The sequence below is a fragment of the Bufo bufo genome, chromosome 1 (genome assembly GCF_905171765.1).
Source record: "Bufo bufo chromosome 1, aBufBuf1.1, whole genome shotgun sequence".
NCBI lineage: Eukaryota > Metazoa > Chordata > Amphibia > Anura > Bufonidae > Bufo > Bufo bufo.
This window is the reverse complement of record NC_053389.1, coordinates 178,075,359-178,102,057: the sequence shown is the minus strand read 5'-3', so window position 1 is coordinate 178,102,057 and position 26,699 is coordinate 178,075,359. Positions and strand designations below refer to the sequence as shown.

General features: G+C 42.2%; 1 protein-coding gene across 8 annotated transcripts in view; it reads right to left on the bottom strand.

Annotated features, from left to right (window-relative positions):
• Window positions 1-1,562: 1,562 nt before the first annotated feature.
• CNOT3 (CCR4-NOT transcription complex subunit 3) overlaps window positions 1,563-26,699 on the bottom strand; it is a 63,563-nt gene continuing 38,426 nt past the window's right edge. For 6 of the 8 annotated variants that reach the window (XM_040432626.1, XM_040432640.1, XM_040432633.1 and 3 more), the window contains 15 exons: window positions 25,269-25,343; window positions 24,954-25,043; window positions 20,945-21,073; window positions 19,728-19,823; window positions 18,910-19,132; window positions 14,055-14,188; window positions 13,060-13,119; window positions 11,414-11,744; window positions 8,235-8,340; window positions 6,690-6,870; window positions 6,131-6,230; window positions 5,071-5,269; window positions 4,783-4,915; window positions 4,004-4,129; window positions 1,563-2,391 (listed from right to left, as the gene is read on the bottom strand). In XM_040432626.1, coding sequence (XP_040288560.1) covers window positions 2,293-2,391; window positions 4,004-4,129; window positions 4,783-4,915; window positions 5,071-5,269; window positions 6,131-6,230; window positions 6,690-6,870; window positions 8,235-8,340; window positions 11,414-11,744; window positions 13,060-13,119; window positions 14,055-14,188; window positions 18,910-19,132; window positions 19,728-19,823; window positions 20,945-21,073; window positions 24,954-25,043; window positions 25,269-25,343 — 2,082 coding nt within the window. In that variant the 3' untranslated portion in view covers window positions 1,563-2,292. The remainder of the gene's footprint in view (window positions 2,392-4,003; window positions 4,130-4,782; window positions 4,916-5,070; window positions 5,270-6,130; window positions 6,231-6,689; window positions 6,871-8,234; window positions 8,341-11,413; window positions 11,745-13,059; window positions 13,120-14,054; window positions 14,189-18,909; window positions 19,133-19,727; window positions 19,824-20,944; window positions 21,074-24,953; window positions 25,044-25,268; window positions 25,344-26,699) is intronic. The other 2 variants (XM_040432682.1, XM_040432673.1) reach the window with 2 other exon arrangements.

The window sequence follows — 26,699 nt, the reverse complement described above, 5'->3', positions numbered from 1 at the left end:
TAACAAAAATCCATTTTCTCTGATTCCACAGACCGAGTTAGATTATCAAGAGCCTAATATTTCTCACATGGAGCCAAACTATAATTACATGAAAAAAAAATCCTTAGGCATAACTCCTATGGCTGTAATATGGCCACAACAACCTGGTTCTATGGCGTTAGATCACCACAGACCCCATGATTAAAGAGGATTAGCAGCTAGTAGAATCTATCACCTACACACAGGAGTGCAGGCTGTCCCATAACATCCATGGTGTTTATAAGGGACTGGCAGCACAAATGCCCTGCAAAACTGGGAAGGAAGGGGTGGGTGGGGGGCACCAGAGTCCCAAGTTGTAGCAATTAGTGAAGGTTCCAGTGCTTGGGTCCCATCCAATTCAACATTTATCACCTACATATAAATAAATATGCAGCGCATCTTTCTGTCTTGAATATCCTTTTATGTATACAGTTACATAGATGATCGTCTTGTGTCTTCCATCAGTTTTATCAAGTCAAACCCATCGTATTGATCCGGAGGAAGGCAAAACGGCTTGGTTGAACTGCATGGAAGTCCAGGCCACAATGGCATGGAGCCTGGACTAAAGGAGCCACATATCCTCTCTGCATTGCCATACAAGCGGCATCAGGCTCACTGTGCAGAGATATTCTATCCTAGAAGCAACGCTTACATGTTAATGGAGTTGTAGGAGATCAGAGAAAGGTGTTTTTTGTTGTTGTTTCTCTTTATCTATGGGCTACGTGTATGTTGTATCTATAAGATTTTGGCATAGACATAGTCCTATTAAATGTGTGCACCAGATTTACCAGACTGTTTGAAACATAAAGCCCAAGTGCAGTGGGACTCTAGGAGACCACATACTTTTTCATCCCAGTTAAATAGTTTCATCTGAATAGTCTCAGCATAAAATAAAAAACATGCCGGAGGATGGACCCCCTTGCAGATGTGCGATAGGAAACTCGTCCTTGTTCTAGGCAGAAACAGACGATAAAGTCCATGTGTGGTCTCTTTACAGCAGACCTGTTCATTTGGTCTCATGCACACGACTGTATTTTGCAGTCCACAAAACAAGGATCCCGGCCGTGTGGATAATGCCATTTTCTTTTTCACTTCAATAGAAATGTCCTATCCTTGTCCGCAAAACGGACAAGAATAGGACATTTAAAAAAAAAAAAAAAAAATTTGTAGCCCCATTGAAATGAAAGAGTCCGCATCCTACTGCATTTTGTGGACCAAACATACGTTTGTGTGCATAAGCCCTTTAGTGAGGCTTCCAAAAAAAAAATAAACTCACAGAACATGTTGCAATCTTCTGGTAGTCTGTGCAGAAAATGTACCACGTGAGAATACCCGTTCAGTCAAACGCATCAGTGTTTCAGTCTGGGTGCCATCCATTGGAAACTCGCACAGCACCTGAACATAAAGTTTGCCATCCAACTTGAAAGTACCCTTAAAGTGACAGTGTGTCCTTTTATTTTGCAGACACATTTTTAATACCTTTTCCCTCGAGTCAAAACTTAGAAAGAACATGAGCCACATTAATATTCTTGCATGAGAAGACATCATATAAAACTATTTATTCATAAATATTTTCCAAAATGAAAATAGGTTACGAAAAATATTTTAAACCAGCTTTCCATACCATTAATTCCATCGGTACAGATACGTGTATCGAGGATGGGAGGGGGACATGGCAAAGAGGGGAGAAAAAAAAATAAAAAATAAAACACTTTAAACTTTGATGCACTTGTTATCAAAACAGAAGATCCAGTATCTGCCGAAAAGGACAAATAATAGAAAACAAAGTTTTGTTTTTTGTTTGAAGAGGGAGAACAGAAACAAATGGCAGCCAGTAGAGACCCGTCTGGGTAGAGAGACAAGAACTTCCCACCTGCAGCAATATCCAGGAGGGGAAGAATAGCTTTTCCTTCCTCTTGTAAAGACTTTTATGCATTTTGTTCATTTTGGTTTGTTTTTTTGTTTGTTTTTTAATTTCTAACCAAATACATTAAAAATTGACTCTGCTTCTTGTCCTTTTGAGTTCTTCTGAAAAGTCAAGAGGGTGCTGTAAGATGTTGGGCGTTCGCATCCTCTCTCCACCACCACGCACAATCCAATTCCATTTTTAAAAGGTTTTTTTGTAACTGCATGCATTAAAGTGTTTGTCCGAATTTCCCCTACTCCCAACTCTTCTTGGAAAGGAGACTGAAGTCATCTTCTGCCCCTTCCCTCTTTTTCCCCGGCCGCAGTTTGCCCATGTGAAACTGGAAGGCTGAACGTGTTGAAAAGAGGTCACTGTAAGTCACGATCCTCCAGGTAACGGTATTCAAACGTGAATCCTTCCTTCTTCCTCTGGCCCCATTTTTCATAGTCAAAGTAAATATATGTCCCCTGAACAAAGAAAAAACATTTTTAAAACCACAAAATATATTTCTACAATCAGCAAATCTGTGAATAATTTCCACGACATCTCATGTCACAAGTTACTTGTTAAATTTGCCAAATCTATAAACCTAAGGCTAACTACAAATTTTGCGTATTAGTGTACAAGGTGAAGCAGCGAAAATACAGGGGAATTGGCCATTTGGATTTTTTTTGGGGGTTACGCCGTTCACCACTAGCAAGAAATCAGTTTATTTTAATAGATTAGGCGTTATGGGTCGTGGTGATGCTAATAAACTTAATTTTTTATTGTTTGTTTTTAATATGGGGGTGATATGAATTTTTATATCTTTAAAAATGTTAAAATAAGTGTTAAGTCCACCTAAGGGGCTTAAACATACAAGCATCTGATCACTTCTCCTGTAGACTGCAATGATTTAACATTGCAGCCAATGGGACTTTTATTGTGTTCCATAAGAACAGAGACTGCCATAGCAAAGAAATGGTTCCCTTGGTCCCAGGAGCTCTGCAATTGACCACTGCATCTGAGGGGTTAAGGGCTAATGCACACAAACTTATCCACATCCATTCAGTTTTATTTTTCCGGCCATTCACTTCAATCTTCAATGGAGCCGGGGGAAAAAAACAAAACAAAAAAAAACACAGAACATGCTCTATTATTGTCTGCATTACGGACAAGGAAAGAACCGTTCTATTATGGGCCGGCCATTCCGTTCAGCAACATACGGAATACAAATGCCCAGTATCTGTATTACGGATCTACAATTTGCAGACCGCAAAACAACGGTCGTGTGCATGAGCCCTAAGAGTCCGTAGTTGGTGATACACCAATCATGGACAATGCCTCCAGGTGCCTGCTGTTTCAAACAGTAAAAAACAGCAGCTATGCCATCTTTAAAGACCTGACCTGTACATGTACTGCGTGGGTTGGGAAGGGGTTAAATATCTTGGCTTCTAGGAACCGAATGGGAATCTCTTCTATTGACAGAATAGAAACCTGTTTTGATCAAGTGATGCTTACACGTGCCACACTTGTTACAGTTACATTACAGCAGGGATGCTAGTCCTGCGGCCCTGCAGCTGTTGTAAAACTACAACTCCCATCATGCCTGGGGAGCCTACAGCCATCAGCCTACAGTAGTGCATGGTGGGAGTTGTAGTTTGTCAACAGCTGGAGGGCCGCAAGTTGAGCATCCCTGCATTACAGTCGTTCACCTGTTGGGATCACCACATGATCAGGACAGATTTTTATGAAGTTCTGGGTCCTGAGATCCCCACTAATTGCTGAAACAAAGAGGCAGGATTGGTCGCGCCATGCCATTTTGGCTCTCCTTGCAGAAAGTCTACGAGTCTGTACACTGAGTGAGTGTTGAGAAAAACAGACCATAACGCCCAGATGATTGCTTCTGCCCCTTTGTTTTGGCGATTGGCAGGGTCTCAGCATCCATACTGCCACTGACCAAAATTGACATGTCATTTGGGCATGTTAAAAGTTTCATGAACTGATCGATGATTGTTCACTACCTTTAAAAAAATATGAAAGTACCAAAATTGCAACGTTAAAGAAAAAAAATTGACAAGGAAGATAAAAATCACAAACCTGCTCAAACTCATCCGTTATTGTCTTGGGCTCCTCGTGTCTCTGGAACCACATCATGTATTTGGTGTGAAACCTCCACGACTGCTTTTTCAAGGCTTTAGCAGCTAAATACTGTGCTTTAGTGCCCTGGTAAATATTAACAGTAGACGCCATTATCTTACTGGAGACCAGAATTGGTCTAGTGTTGCTCCATTGATATTTTAACTGATAACACCACTACACAACATCAACTTATCTGAACACAGCCATATTTTCGCTTCCCAGGCACTACTGATAGACTCGCATTCAGTGAGCATGCTCTGTCAATAGCAAAGTGACAGCTTTGTCATCAGTTTCTGGGAAGCCAAATCAAAGGCGACAAGCAATAGGACTGGAAATACTGATCATACCTTTTATGAGGAGAGTTTACACGTTGCAATCAAATTACATTTTTTATGCAAATAACAGCAAAAATTTGATTTGTCTACAACAACTGTACTTGCTACAAAAAAAAAAACACTGCGCCAACAAAGCATAGTATTGTTTCAAATTAAAACATACATAATGACTACACACTGGAGATATCGCTAAAAGATCAGATAAGATACAGAAATGAGACAGTGGTATGCATGCAGGAATCCGCACAAGTATTTATAGAGAGAACTCCACTTTAAGACAGAAGTTTAAACTATAAGAAAACGGCTCATTTCTGCTCCACAGATGGATCCACTGTTGAAGTACAGGGCTATAAAAAAAGTGGAATGATGCGTGGAAGCAAGTTAACACCAGTTGTATCATACCTCCAGATAGTAAAAGATAAAGAAGAGTGTCTCCGTGGAAAGTCTCTGGTAGAATTCTACTGTGTCCGAATGAGGCGGGGGCATCTGGTGGTGATACTGGGGCGTCGGGCAAGGATTCCGTGGGAGGTATTGCCTTTTAAAAATTAGCATACACAGAAAGTTCTAAGACATGACTATATAGATAATCTACTGAATGTAACAGAAACACTTTTATAGTCATTACAACAAAGCTACTTTAGTACTGTTACCAAAGAGAAAAATACAATCATTTTTCATAACAAGACGCACCGTATTCTCTCCGAATCTGAGGGGTGAGGCATATGATGCCAGGCTGCATCTTCCATTGCTTGCTGGTAAAGCTGATCTGTTGTAAGGGGAACAGGACCCAAAGGACACACACCCAGGGAAAGAGGGATGTTCACTTCTGAAAGCTGACTTGAGGGCTGAGTGGCGGGAGGCTGCGTTGTGGTTGTAGTGATAAGAATTTCTATAAAAAGTAAAATAGATACATAAGACCAAACTGATATCAAGTAGCCCAAATAAAAATAAAAAAAAAAATCAGACTTAACGCAGACCCAGATAAAAAAGCATCACATTTACATTATGGATAAATCGTGATAATTTGTTGGAGACTTAGGCTATTATTTTATTATCAGTAACTGGAATACGTGACTTTACTGGTTTCCTGCCTGGTATGTAAACTCAGACCATCGGTACAGGGAGGAGGAGACGGCCGGGGTTTCTCACAGGGCGTCTCCTTCTCCCTGGCTGTGAGCTGTCCAATCACAGTAGAGAGTGTCACAGCCAAGGAGGGGGGGAACTGCTTCTTTTATTTTACTTATTAAGAAGTGTATTTCCAACAAGATAACACCGCCCACTCACTGCCTAAACTACACGTAGGATGTCTACAGGGTATCCAGCAGTTCCCCTGGCTAGCTCAATCACCAGGTCTCTTCGCATCAAGAATGTCTAGGACTTGATGGAGCGATGGGTCTCCTATGCGCAGTAGCCAACATCCACAGGGTCCAAGTTGAACTTGGAATGACATACCACAGGAGGTCAGATATCCAGCATCTGAATGACAGTTACCATTGGAGAGTGGCAGCCTGCATCACAGCAAGGAGAGATGCCACCCAGTATTAACGTGACCCTGCCTCAATGTATACCCTGCTGCAGAACCCAAAATAATGGGTGCACCACCTTGTCTGTGTGACCACTGACCAAGCACCACTAGTAGTTTATGCTTTGTCAATCTCAGCTCAATTGAATTACATTTTCCAGGTGTTCTTTTTTCATTTTCTGCTAATGTAGAACAAACATGAACCTTTATGCATTAATGAACCGTTACCTCGCTCAGGCAGATGGATAGCGGGGACTGGATCTTCCAAGTTAGTTCCAATAGCTGCACGTTCTGCCATGGATTTCAGTGTACTTAAAGGCTCCGGTGCCTGACGACAAAAATTTGTAAATGTGGTCATTCAACCCTCTCCTGCCGCGACACTTCACATATACAATTGAAACTGGAATTAAATGGGTCATCCGGGAATTCATATTGATGACCTATTCTCAGAATAGCTCATTAATATCAGATCAGCAGGGGTCAGAAAACCTGGGACCCCTGCCGATCAGCTGTTAGAACAGGCCTGAGCTCTGCGAGTGCCTCTACCTCTTCCTAGGGTATGTGACGTCACCATACATCGGTCACATGGCCTAGTTCCAGCACAGCCTCATTCAAGTCAATGGGGCTGAACTGCAATACCAAGCACAAGCTGCTAAACGATGTATAGCGATGTGCTTGTAAGTGACCGGAGGCCACTGCGCTCAGTAACAAATACACTTTGAAACACTTTAATAGAAACAAATAACCATTCTGAATAGGAAGTTGCAGAGACGACAGATTTATTTACCTTGATCTCTGGTGTGGAGCTGAACTGAGGTGGCCCGTTTAGTAGTGGCTGGCTTGGTTTAGGGTCACTGAAGGTGGGCGTTGGCGAACTGGGAGGATTTACATTTAAGGGTAATAGTAAGCTGGGCCCAGTGCTGGTACTACTGCTGCTGGTTGGCTGTGACACACTGTTTGTCTCTTTCCTAAAACAAAATATAAAAGATATAGCTCACACACCGGACACTGAACGCATGAAAGACACACAAGGTGTATTTTCTAATTATCACCAGTTTCTCTGAGTATTTATTTTCCAAGACCCAAGTGTACTTCCCACACCAAGATCAGACAGCAACGACCATGTTACCGTTAGTTTAAATGGGTTGTCTCAATATAGCAAGAGGCATTTATCATGTACACAAAGTTACTACAAGGCACTTACTAATGTATTATTATCCATATTATACCCTTGCAGCATGTGTCTGACAGGAGTCTCAAAGTGGTTGTCCACGGACAACGTTTGACACCAAACCCCAGAGAGGCGATAAATAAAAAGTTAATACAAGGCACTTACTAATGTATTGTGATTGTCCATATTGCTCCCTTTGCTGGCTTGATTCATTTTTCCATCACATTATATACTGCTCGTTTCTATGGTTATGACTACCCTGCAATCCATCATTGGTGGTCGTGCTTGCATACTATAGAAAAAAAATAAGTGTTGGCCTCTCTGGTGACCGGTACCATGGGAGCGCACATAGGCTGGTGCTTTTTCCTATAGTGTGCAAGCACGACCATCACTGCTGGATTGTAGGGTGGTCGTAACCATGGAAACGAGCAGTGTATAACGTGATGGAAAAATGAATCAAGCAAAGGAGGCGATATGGATAATAGCAATACACTAGTAAGTGACTTGTATAAACTTTGTCTACATAATAAATGCTATGACCATCATATACTTATCGCCTCTCTGGGGTTTAGTGTCAAACGTTGTCCGTAGACAACCACTTTGAGACACCGGTCAGACACGTGCTTCGAGGGTATAATCACTACTCTAAATACATGTGTTTTTTTGTGGGGCAGTATCAGTGCAGCTCTCCATCTCATTATGGGGCTGGAATGACAAATGCAGTTTTTAATGAAAATTTTTTTTTGCCAAAAACAGAGAGTGGATTAAAATATAAAGAAAGGGCTTCTACATCCCCATCCTGCAGGATCCACTTCTCACTTTGGTTTAAACACATCAAAAACTGCATCTCATACTTTACTGTGAACACATACTGTACATACCCAGATAAATCATGACTGTCTCAGTCCCACTGAAGAGACTTGAGAGACAATTTCAGGCATAGCCAAGGGATAAAGGTGGCTCAGTGTTTAAAAAAATGTGTGGTGGGTGTCGGGGTTGTCACTAGTTACTGCAAACAAACAGCACAATTGTGACCTATTGTTACCTATAAACCTTTACAGGCAGTAGCCAAGTTCACCTGTAAGCAGCCTAAAATCTACCTATACAGATAAGAACGTATGTGCCACATGTGTTGCAGTGTCAGCGTTTTTTGGTACTCACGCAGTGCTGGTTGGTGGATTGTGAATCACAGACTGGCTGGATTGTGATTGACTGCTATTACTAAGTGCAGTATCTGCTGAATTTTCTGCTACTACAGAGCTATAACCTAGAGGGAAGGAGACAAACAGGAGACTTTAGAAGTGGCAAGATTCCATTCAGTTCCACTTGTTCAGTGTGCAGGTTACATTCTTCCTCCTACAACCAAGGCAGCCGGGTGCTGAACCATGAACACAATGACAATTTACAAGACGCCCCTGCTCATTAAGCTTACTATTTCAACCTGTGATTAAAGGGTGTGTCCAATGAGCATGTCAGAGACCCTGCTGAGCAGATAAAACTAGACTGCATGTTCACAAAGGAGCATAGTCTTCATATATATGAAGAGGGGTTTGCCACTTTTCTAACATTTTACATGTCCTTACTGTATGTTTAACTTTGCAATTGTTTAAATGCCCAATTTGCTGATTGTTCTGTGGTCAGATCCCTGTGTGTAAACATTGTTTGTGGCACCATCAAATTACATCACCTAGTGGACGCCTAGCTTCATTCACACTTCCATTCCGCACTGCTCTCTCCCACCCTTCAAGATACTGCGCAGATGCTGGGGGAAGCATCCTGTACATGCCCAGTCTACTCCTGCTCCTCTTCTTCATGTTTGATGGCACAGACTTCCAATGAAGCGTTCAGCGCATGCACTGTCTAAGCTCCCTCCTGCGTCCAGCAGACTCTCCTGCTAAACTACACCACTCAAGGGGTGTAGTAAGTACTTGGACCCCACAGGTGTTTCATAGAATTTTGAAATGTTTCACTGTGAAAATGAAAAGTTTTTTTCCAAGTCACAAATTTTAGATTTTTGCAAGGGTAACAGAAGAAAAAGCACCCCCACAATTTGTTATCCATTTTCTCCTGAATAGGGAAACACCCCATATGTGGCCGTAAACTGCTGTATGGGCACACCGCAGGGCTCAGAAAGAAAGCAGACGCATTTGAACTTTCCAACATGGATTTTGCGGAAATTGTTTTTAAGAGCTGTAACATTTCATTATTTTTTTTACTTTGGAGAGGGCTCATCTTTTTATGGGACAAGTAATATTTATTGATACTATTTGGCTTTTTATCTCTTTTTTTTGGGAGGTGAGATGGTCAAACATTGCAATTATGTCAGTGGGGGTCATTTACTAAACAGGCCTTGCCAATTTTTGGCAAAAAAAGGCAAAAACCTTTTTTGTGACCTTTTAAATGCCCACGCGACAATATTTAGTCACACGGGCGATTAAAGTCCCACTTGGGGACTTGAAGACAGTTGTCCCATCACTGGTACAATAAATTCCAATAGTCATGTACTGCATTGTACCTGTCAGTTTTACAATGATACTTGGTCCTATCAGACCCTGCCTGTGACACAACCTGGTAGGCTTCCATACATGACAGGCCCAGACAGCTTTCTAAAGCCTCTGGCTGCCATGGCAACCAAAGGGACTCTGCGATCGTGTCATGGGGGCCTGATCGGGGAGAGACGGAGCTCCCTGCTTCTGTAAACCTCTTAAATGCCACAGTCGTGACATCTAAGGCCCCTTTCACACGGGCAAGAATTCCACGCGGGTGCAATGCGTGAGGTGAACGCATTGCACCCGCACTGAATCCGGACCCATTCATTTCTATGGGGCTGTTCAGATGAGGGGTGATTTTCACGCATCACTTGTGCACTGCGTGAACATCGCAGCATGTTCTCTATTCTGCGTTTTTCACGCAATGCAGAACCCATAGAAATGAATGGGGATGCATGAAAAACGCGAGCATCCGCAAGCAAGTGCGGATGTGGTGCGATTTTCACGTGTGGTTGCTAGGGGATGATCGGGATGAAAGCAGCCCCGGACCCCATTAAAGTGTATTCCCTGCATATCCTGTATTATTTTCCCTTATAACATGGTTATAAGGGAAAATAATAGCATTCTTCATCCAGAATGCTTAGTAAACTGTAGATTGAGGTGTTAAAAATAATAATAATAACTTACCTGTAACAATTGATCGCGCAGCCGGCAACCTCTTCTTGCTTCTTCTTTCAGGACCTGCAAAAGGACCTTTGGTGACGTAATCGCGCTCACCACGTCATCAAAAGGTCCTTTTGCAGGTCCTGAAAGAAGAACAAAGAAGACGATGCCGGCTGTGCGATCGATTGGAACAATTTTATTTTTATTTTTTAACACCTCAATCCACATTTTAGTAAGCATTCTGTATTAAGAATGCTATTATTTTCCCTTAAAACCATGTTATAAGGGAAAATATAAAAATCTACAGAATACCTAACCCAAACCCAAACTTCAGTGAAGAAGTTTGGGTTCAGGTCTGGGTACCACAGTCAGTTTTTTATCACGTGCGTGCAAAACGCATTAAACCCGCACGATAAAAACTGAACATAGGAACGCAATCGCAGTCAAAACTGACTGCAATTGCATACCTACTCGCACGATTTTCCCTGATCGCAGACGCAACGCATCCGGACACTCGTCTGCAAGGGGCCTAAGGGTTATTTGTGTCAGCAACGATCTTGGCTTCTGCTGCTGGTGGCAGCTGTAAATACACCACATGTTGAGCTAACGTTCATTTTGCCATGCAGAATATTTAGAGCATGGGGTACAAAGTGGGCACAGTGGCTCTGATCTTCAACACGAACTGTCGAGATCAGGGCCAGTAACCGGCTTTTTTTTTCTTTCACCGAATTCATCTTTGATTGGTTAGTGGTCTGGTTTGGCATTTTTTCTAGCATTTCCACCACAGTAACGGTCACCAACCTTTTTCATATTTAGTATTGCCTCCTAGTGCTAGCTGGGTGTATACCCATAGTGCTGTGTCCCCCAATGCCATTAATGAGAAATAAACCAAAGTACCGGTCGGAGCTGAAGCAGAGTTCGGTTTCAAGTTTTAAAGTGGTTTTCCACTTTAAAAATTAATCACCAAAGTTATTCAACTAAGTGACGCCTGACTTTGCGAATAACTAACTTGCTCATTGGAGCCCATACATTATAATACTGTACAGAGACGGATCTCCGTGCAGTATTAATCCAAAGTTATGAACGAAGAGACTTCGGTTGTAACATCCGAAGCGCGCTTCGCTTATCTCTGAATATGTACTAACTGCCAGAAAGGCAAACCTATTGTGAAAAGACCTCTAGACTTACTTGTTGCTCCATTTTGCTTGCTTGTATTTTGCTGCGCACTGGGTGGCCTCGGCTGTGATGTATTTGTACTAGATGGTGGAGGAGCCACTGCCTGTGCATAAGGTGTAGGTGTACCAGACGTGTGTCCACTGGACGGGTTGTTTTTGCTGTTGGTGCTGCTGTTGCTGCTCGTACTGCTGCTGTTTGATACAGCTCCATTGCTGTTTGTACCCGGCCCATTTCCGAGAGATGACGTGCTGGAACTGCTTCCTATTTGGTAACTTGGCGTCACTGCAGGGGACTGCGGATGATGGTTGTTATGGATACTTTTAGAACCGTTCTTTGCTGGTGACTAAAAAAGGAAAAACCCTGCTACACTTTAAGGAAAAATACATATACGCTGTAATGCTAGAAGGACAAAATTCCCTGCATGAACTGAAATGCAGTTCTGCAAAAGAAAAAACACTAAGAATATAGACTTAGTGATACAATACACCTTACAGCGCTTACAGCAGAGGAAAGGATCCTGGAAGGAACTACAAGTACTTGTTCTATCTAAGCAACAAACCTACACTGGCTCCAAAGATATGAAAATCATTCCATCCAAGTTCTCCCAGCATACATGGCACTTGTGGTTTTGGCTACATACCATCCTTGTGGCAAAGTGCTGTATTTACACACATTGGGAGCCATTTACTAACATGTTTGCCACTTTTTAATGTCTGGGTGACAATATTTAGTGGCACATGCATTTACCCCGCATTTGACACTAGGGAATGTTGGCCCCAGCAGATTTACTAACATTTATGCCTCAAAACGGGCATAAACGTGGGCAAAAAACTACTCCAGTCATGTGCCGGAGTAGGTTATATACTGCCGCAAGGACTGTCAGAGGTGAGCTTAATCTAGGAGGACGGCACAAAAACACTGTGTGCAACAAAATATTGTCACACATGTTAAAAAAAGTCACAAAAGGGGGTAGAAAATGCCCCCATCAGAGTATTATCTGGACAACTGCACACTTTGGGTTTGTTGAAATTTTTGGGTGCTTTTGTTTAAAAATGTCAGTCATTTTACAAACTCTACAGAAAAAAAAAAACGTATTAGAAATCTGTGTCGGAAGTGTAATTGGTATACATACCCTTAAGAGAAAATAAATAAATAAAATAAAAATATACTTATTGTATACTCTAGAGCAGGGATCAGCGACCTCCGGCACTCCAGCTGTAGTGAAACTACAATTCCCAGCATGCACCATTTCTTGGCTGTTTCCCAAGAAGTGAATGGAGCATGCTGGGAGTTGTAGTTTCACAACCGCTGGACTGCCGGAGGTTGCTGACCCCCGCTCTAGAGTATTGTGCCAAGACAAAATTGAGTGTGGAGCTTATAACTTCTCTTGTTTTGGATCTAGTTTTGGAAAAAATAAATAAAATATACGAGGACTTGCATATTTGTCATCACTATTTGTAAGCCAGAACCAGGAGAGGCACGAGTGTGTTCATTGTACTTTCTCGGTTTATGTTGGCTTATGAATACTGATGCAATAAACTGACAAAAATATTCAAGTGTGGGGCTTTGTTCAAAATGTAAAACGAGAACAGGACAAAAGACAGACTAGTGAACAGTGAGGCAAGATGAAATGATAAACAAGTAACTATCCAACTCACCTGACCGACTTCACTGTCTGTAGACCTGCCTCTGATTTTCTTGTCATCTTCAGAATTTTCCTGCAAATTTAAAAAAAACATTAAAACTTTGTTTATAGCCTATAATTTTTCAGAAATTTTTGTGCAGCAGAAATGCTGGAAAAATACTCTTGGAAAAGTGTACACGAGTTTACCGCGGTTTCGCAACGTGGCTTTTGGTCATATATATATATATTTTTTTTTTACAGGTGAAAAACTCTTTACCCGTGAAAACCACTTCATAAACTCACAGCAAATCACAATATCACACTACTGTTTTATAAAACATTTTCTCTGCATTTCAAAAACAAAATAGAAAATCATAAAAAAATTCAACATGTGAACCCAGCCTAATAAACTTCAATTATTAAGGGTAGGGCTACACAGCAACATTTGTCGCGCGACTTCTTGTTCTTTGTAATCATGGTCACAAAAAAATGCGACTTAGGCGTCTTGCACACGACTATGTATTTTTCTGTACTTTGCAGTCCGTTTTTCACAGATCCGTTGTTCCTTTTTTTGTTTCCATTGTGTTTCCGTTCCATATTTCCGCAATAACATCTCCGTATGCGATCCGTCTTTTGCGGATCGAAAACGGAAACATAAAATTTGTAATTACTGTAATGTTTGTAAACAGTAAACACATGGGCAAAGTGGGCATGGATCCGCAAAATACGGATGACATACGGGCCAAGTTCTGTTAGTGGAACGGATATATGGAAACGGAATGCACACTGAGTACTTTCCGTATTTTTTTTTCCAGAACCATTGAGATGAATGGTTCCGCATACGGAATCTGCAAAAATGGAACGGAAATAAGATACGTTCATGTGCAAAAGGCCTTCGATTTTTTGCAACTTTCACGTTGCAGTCGCAGCAGGTCACATGTTGCACTGCAAAACCATTGAATATCGTTACAAAAAATGTTGTGCGACTTTCCAGCCACGTGAGACAAGGAAACAGGTGAAAGAACTTACTGTGGTGCAATTGGCAGGACTTGGTGGAATAGGAGAGCTTGATGTGGTAGAGGTGGGAGTGCTGCTAGACTGGTTGAAGATCTCATCCTCCATGTGACTGTGACCTGGTGGGGAAGTAGCTGCCAGCGCCTGTGCTGAAAGGAAGAAAAACAAAATCACATAAGAATGTGTCAAATCAAGGACGAAAAAAAAAAAAAAAAGCCCTGTCCGTGTAAATCATGAGGGTCATTTACAAAGATTTTTACACCAATTAAGGCTTCATGCACATGAACGTTGTTTGTTTCCGAGTCTGTTCCGTTTTTTTTTGCGGATAGGATGCGAACCCATTTATTTCAATGGATCCGCAAAAAATGCGGACAGCACACTGTGTGCTGTCTGCATCAGTATGTCCGTTCCGTAGCGCCGCAAGATAAATAGAACATGTCCTATTCTTGTCCATTTTAGGCATTGTTGCAATGGATCCGAAAAAAACAAACAAAAAAAAAAAACAGATGGCATACGGATGTCTTCTGTTTTTTTGGAGGATCCGCAATTTGCAGACCGCAAAACACATACGATCATGTGCATGTAGCCTAATAGTCACAAAATCCCTTTTTGCAGCCTTTTTAAACTCTGTGCAGCAATTTTTTGACAACTTGAGTGCCACTTGGAGGTGGCAAGTGCTGTGGCTTCGGGACAGAAATTTACTAACTTATGCTGGAAATAGGCGTAAAGGGGAGTGAAAACTATTACAGTCGGAGGCTGGAGTAATTTTCACTCTAGGTGCATGACTTGTCAGAGGTACGGCTAATTTATGAAAAGGTGCACTCCTTGCCATAAATTAGCCAAATTCTCCGGCAGCACAGAGGGGACATAAAGACTAGTGCAAAATGCCAGCCTTTGTAAACAGCAGCTTCCTTGTGCACTGCAAGTAATATAATCAGAGGTAATAAAAGGATGTGAAGTGCTGAATTGTGCCTACAAAACAGCCCAGCTGTGGCAACTCAATCACGTGCAGTTTACACCCAGGTGGATACCAATGAGGATGTATGTTACAGGTGTCATTTAGGGGGTGGTCATATGGTGTGGATGGGACTGGTTAAGTTTATGGACTACACCCAAATCACAGCAATGTCATGGATGCCATTTTTGCAGCTGTTTGCCAGAAAGAAAAAAAAAAAGTGGGTTTTTACTGCAATTATGGAGAACTACTGAAAAAAAACACACCATGGCCGCAATATGTACACTTAAAGCCATGCCACAATTTTGATGCAGTTGTGGTTTTTACAGGCGAAACACATTGGGACACATTTGCTAAAGTGTTTGCACCTGTTTTTAACTCAAAAAATGCTGTTTTAGGCCTCATGCACACAGCCGTTGTGCGGCCATACCGTGCATTGGGGACCGCAATTTGCATTCAACTGTTTTGAAGGTTTTTCTGCCTTGTACAACTATTTAGATTTTTTAGAATATCTCAGAAGTTTTCTAACTGTTGCAACTTTTTTCCGACCTATTTATGTAGGTTCGTGTTTTTTGCACATGAATTTGTCGCAAATACAGTCTATTTTCTACTCCACCCCAGGGCTGGCATACTTTTTTTTTTTTCATCCGTTTGCGTTTTTTAGCATTAAAAGTCGCACTTTCCTGAAGACATGCGACTTTTCTCCACACAGATGCGACTTTTTGCATGTGCAATTAAATTAGACCAATCTAAGTGAATATGACCCTGTCTAACTGAAAAACAACCACCAGAGGTCAGACTAATAAAAATGCACCTAGTCTAATTCATCAACGGCTGTCCGACTTTTTATAATTACCGGGCAAAAGAAAGACAGCCGAAGGAAATACTCGTAGACAAATTCTTACGTTTTCTAACTTTTGCGCCTATTTTCCAACCTATTTATGTAGGTGCGCCTTATTTTTACACCCGATTTAGTTGTAAAATCAGTCCAATTTCGACTTCACTCCAGGGCTGTCAAACTTTTTGGCATATGTTTAAGTGGCGAGTTGCACCACATTTGGCCACTTTTATGGAGACGTGCCTAATTTCAGCTCACTCGAGACACATTTTCATGCGCATACTAATTAGAACAGCCTTAGCGAATATGAACCTGTCGTACTGAAAAAGAACCACTAGAGGTCAGACTAAGGGATCATGCCCACGAACATAAAGGCTCTGCGCGCCCGTGCTGCAGACCACTGCAATGCACGAGCACCGGCCGTGTGCACTCCTGCTGTGGATGCGGACACATTGACTTGCATGGGTCCACGATCTGCAAGATATGGCAAAACATAGGACATGCATATTATGTTTCCATGTGACAGGACATGGCCTATCGTTGACCGTATCTTGCAGATTGCAGACCCATTCAAGTCAATCGGTCCGCATCCAAAGCACATAGTGCACGTGGCCCCTACCGGTATATTGCGGACCCGCCGTCTGCAGTCCACAATACGGGCACGGAGCCCTTACGTTCATGTGCATGAGCCCTTAATGCCAACACACCTAGTGCAATTTATGAAGTGCTTGATAAATATTAGGTAAAAGACAGGTGAAGGAAATACGTCTGTCCAATTGAAAGCCTAAAAACAGGCAAGCTTGATAAACGTGCCCCATTGCGGGTAATTTAGGGCTCTTTCACACCTGCGTTCTTTTCTTCCGGCATAGAGTTCCGTCGTCGGGGCTCTATGCCGGAAGAATCCTGATCAGGATTATCCCCATGCATTCTGAATGGAGTGAAATCCGTTCAGGATGCATCAGGATGTCTTCAGTTCCGGAACGGAACGTTTTTTGGCCGGAGAAAATACCGCAGCATGCTGCGCTTTTTGCTCCGGCCAAAAATCCGGAACACTTGCCGCAATGCCGGATCCGGAATTAATGCCCATTGAAAGGCATTGATCCGGATCTGGCCTTAAGCTAAACGTCGTTTCGGCGCATTGCCGGAGCAGACATTTAGCTTTTTCTGAATGGTTACCATGGCTGCCGGGACGCTAAAGTCCTGGCAGCCATGGTAAAGTGTAGCGGGGAGCAGCATACTTACCGTCCGTGCGGCTCCCGGGGCGCTCCAGAGTGACGTCAGGGCGCCCCAAGCGCATGGATCATGTGATCGCATTGGACACGTCATCCATGCGCATGGGGCGCTCTGACGTCATTCTGGAGCGCCCCGGGAGCCGCACGGACTGTAAGTATACCGCTCCCCGCTCCTACTATGGCAACCAGGACTTTAATAGCGTCCTGGCTGCCATAGTAACACTGAAAGCATTTTGAAGACGGTACCGTCTTCAAATGCTTTCAGTACACTTGCGTTTTTCCGGATCCGGAGTGTAATTCCGGCAAGTGGAGTACATGCCGGATCCGGACAACGCAAGTGTGAAAGAGCCCTTACAAAGACCGGCTTTTTACGGCAGTCTGTTTACACTTTGCACTGGTGGAGGATATGCCTAATTTATGACCAGGCATATACATCATCATAAATTAGGTGCATCCTTTTGCTGCATGCGCCTATTGTGAAATTCTACTCCACTGTACGCATGCATAGAAAATCTGATGAGAATTTTCTGCAGTGTATCTGGCTGAAATCCACCACCGCAAAGCCACTTGAAGTTTTTTGTGGCAACATTACTGCTAGAATTGCAGCAGGTCTTCTACTGCTTTTACCCTCTGCATTGCTAAGGCCTAGTTCACATTTCAGTATTTGGTCAGTGATTTGCAGCAGTGATTGTACGCCAATACCAGGAGTGAATCGTACACAGAGATACGTTCTAATGGAAAGATCTGCACCTGTTCTGCGTTTTTGACCCATAACTTGTTTTGGCTCACAATCACTGATGGAAATCACTGACCAAATCACTGAAGTGTGAACCAGGCCTAAGGGTTCCTGTCCCTGCACACTGCGATTTTTCTGCACTAAATCCACATAGCAAAACGTGCATAATTCTCCCAAGGTGTATGAGAATTTTCTTAGGTGCGGAAATTGACCTGCTGTGTGGATTTAGAAATTTGTAGCATGTCGACTGATGTTGCGTTTTTTTATTTGCGGATTTCACACGATTCAATGGAAGAGTGAGATACACAGCAAAACTGCATCAAATCTGCACCAAAAACCTGCCAAAACCGAGATAAATAGTGTTGATTTGTGTGTATTCTTTGTGCAGTTTTGATGCAGATTTTCTTGAACACAAAAAAGATCTGCACCTGTTGTGCGTTTCTGACTGCACCTGGTTTTGACTCACAATCACCGATAGAAATCATTGAAGAGTCAACTAGGCCTTAGGGCTCATACACACGAATGTGTGCCGGCCATACCTGTATTGCGGCCCGCATACAGAGGGTCCACAATATACAGGCACCGGCCGTGTGCACACCATATCCAGGATGTGTACCCACTTGAATGGGTCTGCTATCCGGGAGATATGGAGCGGAAGGCCACAGAAGCGCTACATTTCGATCCCTAGCTCCGCAAAAAAATAGAACATGCTAAAAAAAAAAAATTGTGCTGCGAACGGATCGCGGACTCATTCACGTTGAATGGGTATGCATCAGTCAATGCAGGCCACATGGACGGTGCCCATGCATTGTGGACCTCAATCTGCAGTCCCCAATGAACGGCACGGATGGCACATGTTCATGAGCTCTTTTTTTTTTCAACTTAAAGTTTATAAAGTTTTACGATCATACATTATGTACTGCCATATGTACGATCCCAAACAGGTGGACCCATAAGAACAACAATTCACAAAATAAAAAAGGGGTAAAGAAGTTGTTATATAAAGGTGTTGTTCTACCACATCATGTGCATGAGCTCCTAAGGTGTAATATGACTGATTGTCATTTGCATTGCCATCGTTTTGGATGTATATAATTAAAGCCACTTACGAATGTCTTCTAAATCAAGGTCATCGTACAGGAACTCATTCTCTTCAAAGTCTGGATCTTGTGAAGAGTCCACATAGTATTCTACGTCATCTTTAATCTTCCTGATTGCATCCACATTGATTGAGTCATTATCTAACATTCGCAGAATGGTTTCCAGCATTCGGATGTGGTACCGATGTTTTTCAATCTGCTTCTTCAGTCCCTCGATCCGGTCCTGCTTCTGCTAACACCAGATAAAGAAGGCATCGCAGAAAGAAAAGAGCGCACACAATAGATGTAAATACCCTTCCTCTGGGCTTTCAGGTCAGCTCAAAAACCATGTACGATATTTTTGTCAGTATCATAGGAGATATAAGAAAAAAACCCAATTTGTAGCTGTCTATATGGGAAGACATGAAAAGTGCTTTATACAGTTCACCGTTGGGGCTCGTTCACACGACCGTTGGTGTCCCGTTACCGAATTGCAGACCACATTTGCGGAACCGCAATACACAGGCACCGTTCTGTTGTCATTCCGCATCACGGATGCAGACCCATTCATTTCAATCGGAAGCACGGAACAGAACACTACAGAAGCACTTTCTGGAGTTCCGCGCACAGCAAAAAGACAGAACATGCTCTATCTTTTTGCGGAACGGAGGGATCGCGGACCCATTCAAGTGAATGGGTCTTCGATCCCCATGCGCCTGCCCCACGGAAGGTGCCCGTGCATTGCGGACCGCAACAGGACACCAACGGTCGTGTGAACGAGCCCTTATACTGCTAAACACTTTCACTGGTCACTGCAAAGCAACTTTTATTCTATGAAGTGTACTCACATCCTTGTCTCCTTTCTTTTTCCGTGTTTGTACTGCCAAAGACTCTACCTCACTTTCGAATTGATCCACTCCCATGTTCAAGGCGTCAATCGTGTTCTGTGAAGGACAGATAAAAACTGTACTTTAGACTAGGGTTGTTTCGATATCAAAATTTTGATTCGGTTTCGATACCATAAAAAAGTATTGCGATACTCGATATCACGCGAAAAAAATAAATAAAAAAAAATGCCCAAAAAAATCTGTGTGCATTCCGTATTTTATGGAACGTTCAGCCCATAATCAAACAGTCCTATCCTATTTTTTGGGGGGGACAAGGTGACAAAATAAATATGGCAAATCGCACAGTTTTTCTTTTCTTTATTTTTCCTTTCACCGCATAGGAGATATTTTTAAATAGTTTGGACTTTTCGGATGTGGAGATATGAATTTTTTAACATTTATTTGTATATTTTATATGTAAAATTGGGAAAGGGGTGATTTATACTTACTATTTATTTATTTTTAGTTTAATTAATAACTATTTCCCCCTTAGGGGCTAGAACCTGGGATCTCTTAATCCCTTTAGGCTAGGTCTACACGACGACATTTGTCGCGCGACAATTCTTATAATGGCAGTCTGTGGTGTCGCACTGCAATATGCAACATGCTGCGACAACAGATTTTTCTGCGACTGTCGCGTCGCGACACCATAGACTGCCATGTCCTGGCTACCATGGTAACCGATCAGAGCCCCAGGATTACACTGCTGGGGCTCCGATCAGAAGCTGCCACTGCCACCAATGAGAGAAGGGGAGGGGACTAATGTTTTTAATACTGTGGAGGGGGAGGCTCACTGTACCACCAATGTTTTTAATACTGGGGACAGGAGGGTTGGGGCGCAATGCAATGTTTTTAATACGGGGGGGGGGGAGGGGATGTCGCACTGCACCACCAATGATAATTAACGTTTAATATACAAATACAGCCGGCGGCAGAAACACATTGACGGTCCCCGACTACTTAAAATCATTTACAAAACCACAGAAAATTATTATCCTGCCCCAGTATCTCTTCAGGGAAAATCGTCAGAATGCTGGTTGGACTGTATGCCCAGCTTTAAATCCAATAATCTGAGAAGATCAGTATAGAGGAAATTTACATACAGTTTATCACTTTTTGAAAAATTATGTAATGCTCCATCACATGCTGCATTACTAAATGATACTGTAATATCTTACCGTTAACCACTGTCCAACTTCTTCCTTCTCCTTCTGAGCTGGGTCAACCTTCTGAGCAAGACCAAGACCTTCCTTAGAGTAGGCTTTTGTCTTTGTTTCACGTTCTACCACTTTGAATCTCTCCATTTGCTGTAACCAAGAAGAAAGTTTGTAAAACAAAGTGGTGAAGAATTTAGGAGCATTGTGCTTACTGCCCACAGTCAACTGAAGTAGTGATAGCATCACAGACAGGCGGTTTACTTGTATCTAGAAACCATTTATTCCAGCAGCCGTTACATTGCTACTCATGCGCTGCTTCTGTGGGCTGTTAGCTCTCACACACAATACTCTATTAGAGAAACTATCATTATTAGAGAATTTAGCCAGACTGACTTAGATACGGTCATGTGCTGGATACACTATCACCGCCGCAGCCTATAAACAGGAACTGGAGGCGAGGACTGGGGTCGGCACTGCTGGAAACAGTGGGGACTAAGTAGTGAGTATACAGGTGAAACTCGAAAAATTTGAATATCGTGCAAAGTTTATTTATTTCAGTAATGCAACTTAAAAGGTGAAACTAACATATGAGAGACTCATTACATGCAAAGCGAGATATTTCAAGCCTTTATTTGGTATAATTTGGATGATTATGGCTTACAGCTCATGAAACCCCAAAGTCACAATCCCAGGTACCCTGTGCTCAGGGGGTATGGATTAAATAGCTGACTAGAGTGTGACACTTTGAGCCCAAAATATTGAACCTTTCCACAAAACTCAAATTTTAAGCTGCATTAATGCAATTCCTTTAATTTGCATTACTAAAATAAATGGACTTTTGCACGATATTAACATTTTTCGAGTTTCACCTGTATGTTCTTTTACTATTTTATCACAATTGTGGACACTTATCTTATAACTCAGACAACCCCTTTATTGTATTATCGCACACAGCAGCTAATAGATCCCTTAGGGTAGAATCACATCACCATTTAGTTTTCCATTTCTCTGATCTGCCATTTTGCATGTTTTAGCCATTACCACCTGAGTTCGTGGAGAACTTTTTCTCCCATCTAAAATAACGAATCTCTGACTGAAATGGATAAAACAGATGCTAAATTAACAAAGGATGCTCAAAATAAACAATTATTTTTTTTTGTTTCCCGTTCTTTTGACAGATCAGACGAACGGAAAACGAAACTGTGATGTGAACTTACCCTCAGGCCTCATGCACACGACCGTATGTACTTTGCGGACTGCAAAAACGGATCTGCAAAAAATACGGATGACATCCGTGTGCATTACGTATTTTGAGGAACGGCTGGCCCCTAATAGAGCAGTACTATCCTTGTCCGTAATGCGGACAATAATAGGACATGTTCTATTTTTTTTGCGGAACGGAAATACGGAAAAGAAATGCACACGGAGTACCTTCCGTTTTTTTTGCGGACCAATTGAAATGAATGGTTACGCATATGGTCCGCAAAAAAAATAAAAAATACGGAACGGAATGGACACTGAATGAAAATACATTAGTGTGCATGAGGCCTTACTCCCAGAAATCAATCAATACAACTATGTCATGAGAGAGAGTAGAAAAGCTTAAAGGGACACTGACAGGGCCAAAAAGCATATTTAGGTATATATATGACAGTACAGGTCTTATAAAGTGTATTAGAATCATCTAAGTATCCCCCCTGTCCACCTTATAAATACAGTAAAATAAAGTTTTATAACCTGCTGGAATCGGGTTCAATCTGCCCAAGGGGCGGCGTTTCATCTCAACTTGCGCCCAGCCAGCCTCGCCACAACTGCCGTTTGAAGCGCTGCCCAGCTCATCAATATTCACTTCGCTGGGCGGCTACTAGTGTCCCCGACGCAAGATCCGGCGCATGCCCAGTACAATCCTATGGGCATCGGCCTCCGGCTCATCGTCGGGGACACTAGTAGCCGCCCAGCGAAGTGAATATTGATGAGCTGGGCGGCGCTTCAAACGGCAGTTGTGGCGAGGCTGGCTGGGCGCAAGTTGAGATGAAACGCCGCCCCTTGGGCAGATTGAACCCGATTCCAGCAGGTTATAAAACTTCATTTTACTGTAGTTATAAGGTGGACAGGGGGGATACTTAGATGATTCTAATACACTTTATAAGACCTGTACTGTCATATATATACTTAAATATGCTTTTTGGCCCTGTCAGTGTCCCTTTAAATACTGGAAAAAAGGAAACACGAGTCACACTGTGACCCCATTCATTTCTATTACTGTCGTGCTACACTGTGGTACTTGGGCGCGCGACACAACGCGCCCAAAATCACCATGTAGCCGTACCCTTATGAAAAGTCTGTCTGCGCCAGCCTGCAGGGACACACCACTTTTCCAAGGGGAATGTTAATACCAAGTTGCAAACTTAGAAGAGGGGCAATGCAGGGTTATGGGAATAGATGCTCCAGCATGTTATTTTAAGGGGAATAAAAATATTTAGTAAAACAGACAAGTCTGGAGAGGTGGAACCCATTAACATAATGTATGTGAAGCACAAGAACTATATTCAAGGATTGGTTTCCCACTTTCAGACAAAGCGTATAAAATGCTTAGATCATATTACACTAACAAAGCTAACTAACTAGGGGTAGTGGACTGAATCCACCAATTTATCAAATAAAAGTCAAACCTTACGAGCAAGGAAGCACCACTATGAAAATGCTTCTCTTGCAGCAATACTTCAGAGTCAAAGGGTGTGCCCTCTCAGTAGAGCCCCTTACATTTGGCTATGCTGAATATGCCACAAGAACTTTACCAGCAAAAATATGTCCAAATATCTCATGGGTAAGATATGAAGTTGTCAAACACTGCCTCAAGCGAAGCTGAAGACAGTCCTTGATCTCTATATTTTTTAAGGCTACATTCACACGACCGTATGTATTTTGCGGTCCGCAAATTGCGGATCCGCAAAACACGGATACCGGCCGCGTGAATGTAGCCGGCCCCATGATAGAAATGCCTATTCTTGTCTGCAATTGCGGACAAGAATAGGACATGCTCTATCTTTTTTGCGGGGCCGCGGAACGGATCTACGGATGCGGACAGCACATTGTGTGCTGTCCCCATCTTTTGCGGCCCCATTGAAATGAATAGGTCCGCACCCAATTTTGCGGAACGGATGCGGAGCCAAAAATACGGTCGTGTTAATGTACCCTAACTCTCAGGGTTTATCAAAAGCCTGTCTTGGGTGTATGCTGATGGTACAGAACGATATGTAGTGAACAGATAGGATCGCTGAATCCCAAACTTTATAATATTCAGTCCTAAAAGGGGAATTCCACACTTTGCTGCCATCCTTTATAATCAAGTACGAATATGAGATACTACTGCCAAACTAGGTACCTGTGTGACTACACCCTAAAAAGGGTTATTCACATGAAGACACCCCTGTCATTGTGCCCAAAAAAAGGGCATATGGACGTCACAGACAGTTTCCCCACTTAGGATCCACTATGAGCAACTAAGTCAGCTATTCAATAGATTTAACAGAAATTTATGGCTGGCTGCATGTTCCCCTGAGGTAACAGCTAATTGCAGGAGTTAGACCCACTGGGGCACATTTACTAAGGGACATGCGACAATTTTATGACTAAAATAGTCGTAAGTCCTATTTTTTTTAAAATTGGCTGTGCAACAATATTTAGTCATACGGCCGGTTTTATGCCGTGTCCACCAGTTGGAGCGTGACGGGTGTCAGGGCTGGCATAGTTTTTATGCCTGGCGCAAGGACTGACACAGATGCGCCTAATTTATGTCAAGGCGCACAGCACACCTAAAAATGAGACAAATTTAACAGCAGAGCAAGAAGAAAACCAGCTTAAAAAGGCGGTCTTAGTAAATGTACTACCACTGTCTTTAGAGATAAGACAACTGAATGCAGATATCTTCCGTGGTACAATATCAGAGGCCTTCCTCCTGTCTAAACTCTGGCAATCTCGATCAACACAAAGTGTACGCAGCTTGACTTACGACACCATGGTTTTTTACCGTTTCTATTAGTTTTCGATTTTCAATAAGCTGCCTCTTGTCTTTGATCTCATTGGATGCCACCCATGTCTTTATTTGGTCCCGCAATCTCTGCAACAGGAAAACATTAGCACAGATTTTACACTATGTAACCAACAAGGCTAGAATCTGGCCCCATTCATAGAAGCATTTATATGATGTTGACTGCCTAGAAGATTTAAAACCATTTGATGGCCAGTGATATCAGTGACCACCTTCCTCAGATGGCTCAACTGTAGATGAAGCATTTGTGCATCAATTACAAAATGTACGGTCTACTCAGTAGACTAAACCAACCTGTAGCTTCTTAATCTCCTTCTTCAAGTCTGCTTCGTATTTCTCTTTCTGATTGGCATTTGCTGCATTATGTAGCTAAGTAAGAGAAAACAAAAATGAAAAAATATTGGTCTACAAAGTTATGGTCTCAAGGGCCTTTTTTTCATTTTTGGCTTCTTCACATTCAGACACACATCATTTTTTTTAAATCTATGGTCTTGAGGTCTTGTTTTTTTGCAGGAGTTTCGGAATGGTTAGGTGACATGTCCGGGGTCCATGCAATTCCACTTCAATTATATATATGCAAAAATAGTTTAATTTTTTTCTGCTATGTGCCAATGGGGTTTGGAGAAGAGAACCACATTCACTATTGTCCACTGCACTCATGTGGACCAGGTATAAAGGTAAAACATTTCTCCATTTCTGTGCAGCTCCCAGCCACACTGATAAATCACCATTACCTCTTCCACCCTTTATTTCCCAAAGGGAATGTCAATCTGCAGGCTCCAGTGTGGAAGATGTAATGAACTACTACTACACTACAGACTGTCTAGAGTGCCTTGAAAAATTATTCATACCCCTTGAACATTTTTTCATGTTACACCCAGAAACTTAAAAGGTGATGTCTCACTTCAGCAAATAGCATTTATCATGTAGATAAAGTTAATACAAGCCACTTACTAATGTATTGTTATCATCCAGATCGTCTCCTTTGCTGGCTGGATTCATTTTTCCATCACATTATACACTGCTCGTTTCCATGGTTACGACCACCCTGCAATCCATCGGTGGTGGCCGTGCTTGCTTACTATAGGAAAAAGCACCAGCCTATGTGCGCTCCCACGGTCCTGGCCACTAGAGAGGCCGGCACTTTTTCCTATAGTGTGCAAGCACAGCCACCCCTGATGTATTGTAGGGTGGATGTAACCATGGAAACGAGCAGTGAATAATGTGATGGAAAAATGAATGAAGCCAAAGGAGGCAATATGGATAATAACAATACATTAGTAAGTGCCTTGTATTAACTTTCTCTACATGATAAATGCTACTTGATACTAAATGTATTTTACTGGGATTTAATTTCAAGTATGTGTGAAGTGGAAAGAAAATGAGACATAGTTTTCAATTTAATAAATGATAGTCTAAAAAGTCTGGCGTGCATTTATATTCAGCCCCCTGTACTCTGATACCCCTAAATAAAATCTAGTGTGACCAATTGCCTTCAGAAGTCACCTGATTAGTAAATGTCTGTATGTAATTTATTCTTCGTATAACTACAGCTGTTCTGTGAAGGCCTCAGAGGTTTGTTAAGAGAACATTAGTGATTAATCAGCATCATGAAAACCAAGGAACACACCAGACAGGTCAGGAATAAAGTTGTGGAGAAGTGTAAAGTATGGTTAGGCTATAAAAAAAAAAATATCCCAAGCTCTCAACATCACACAGAGCACT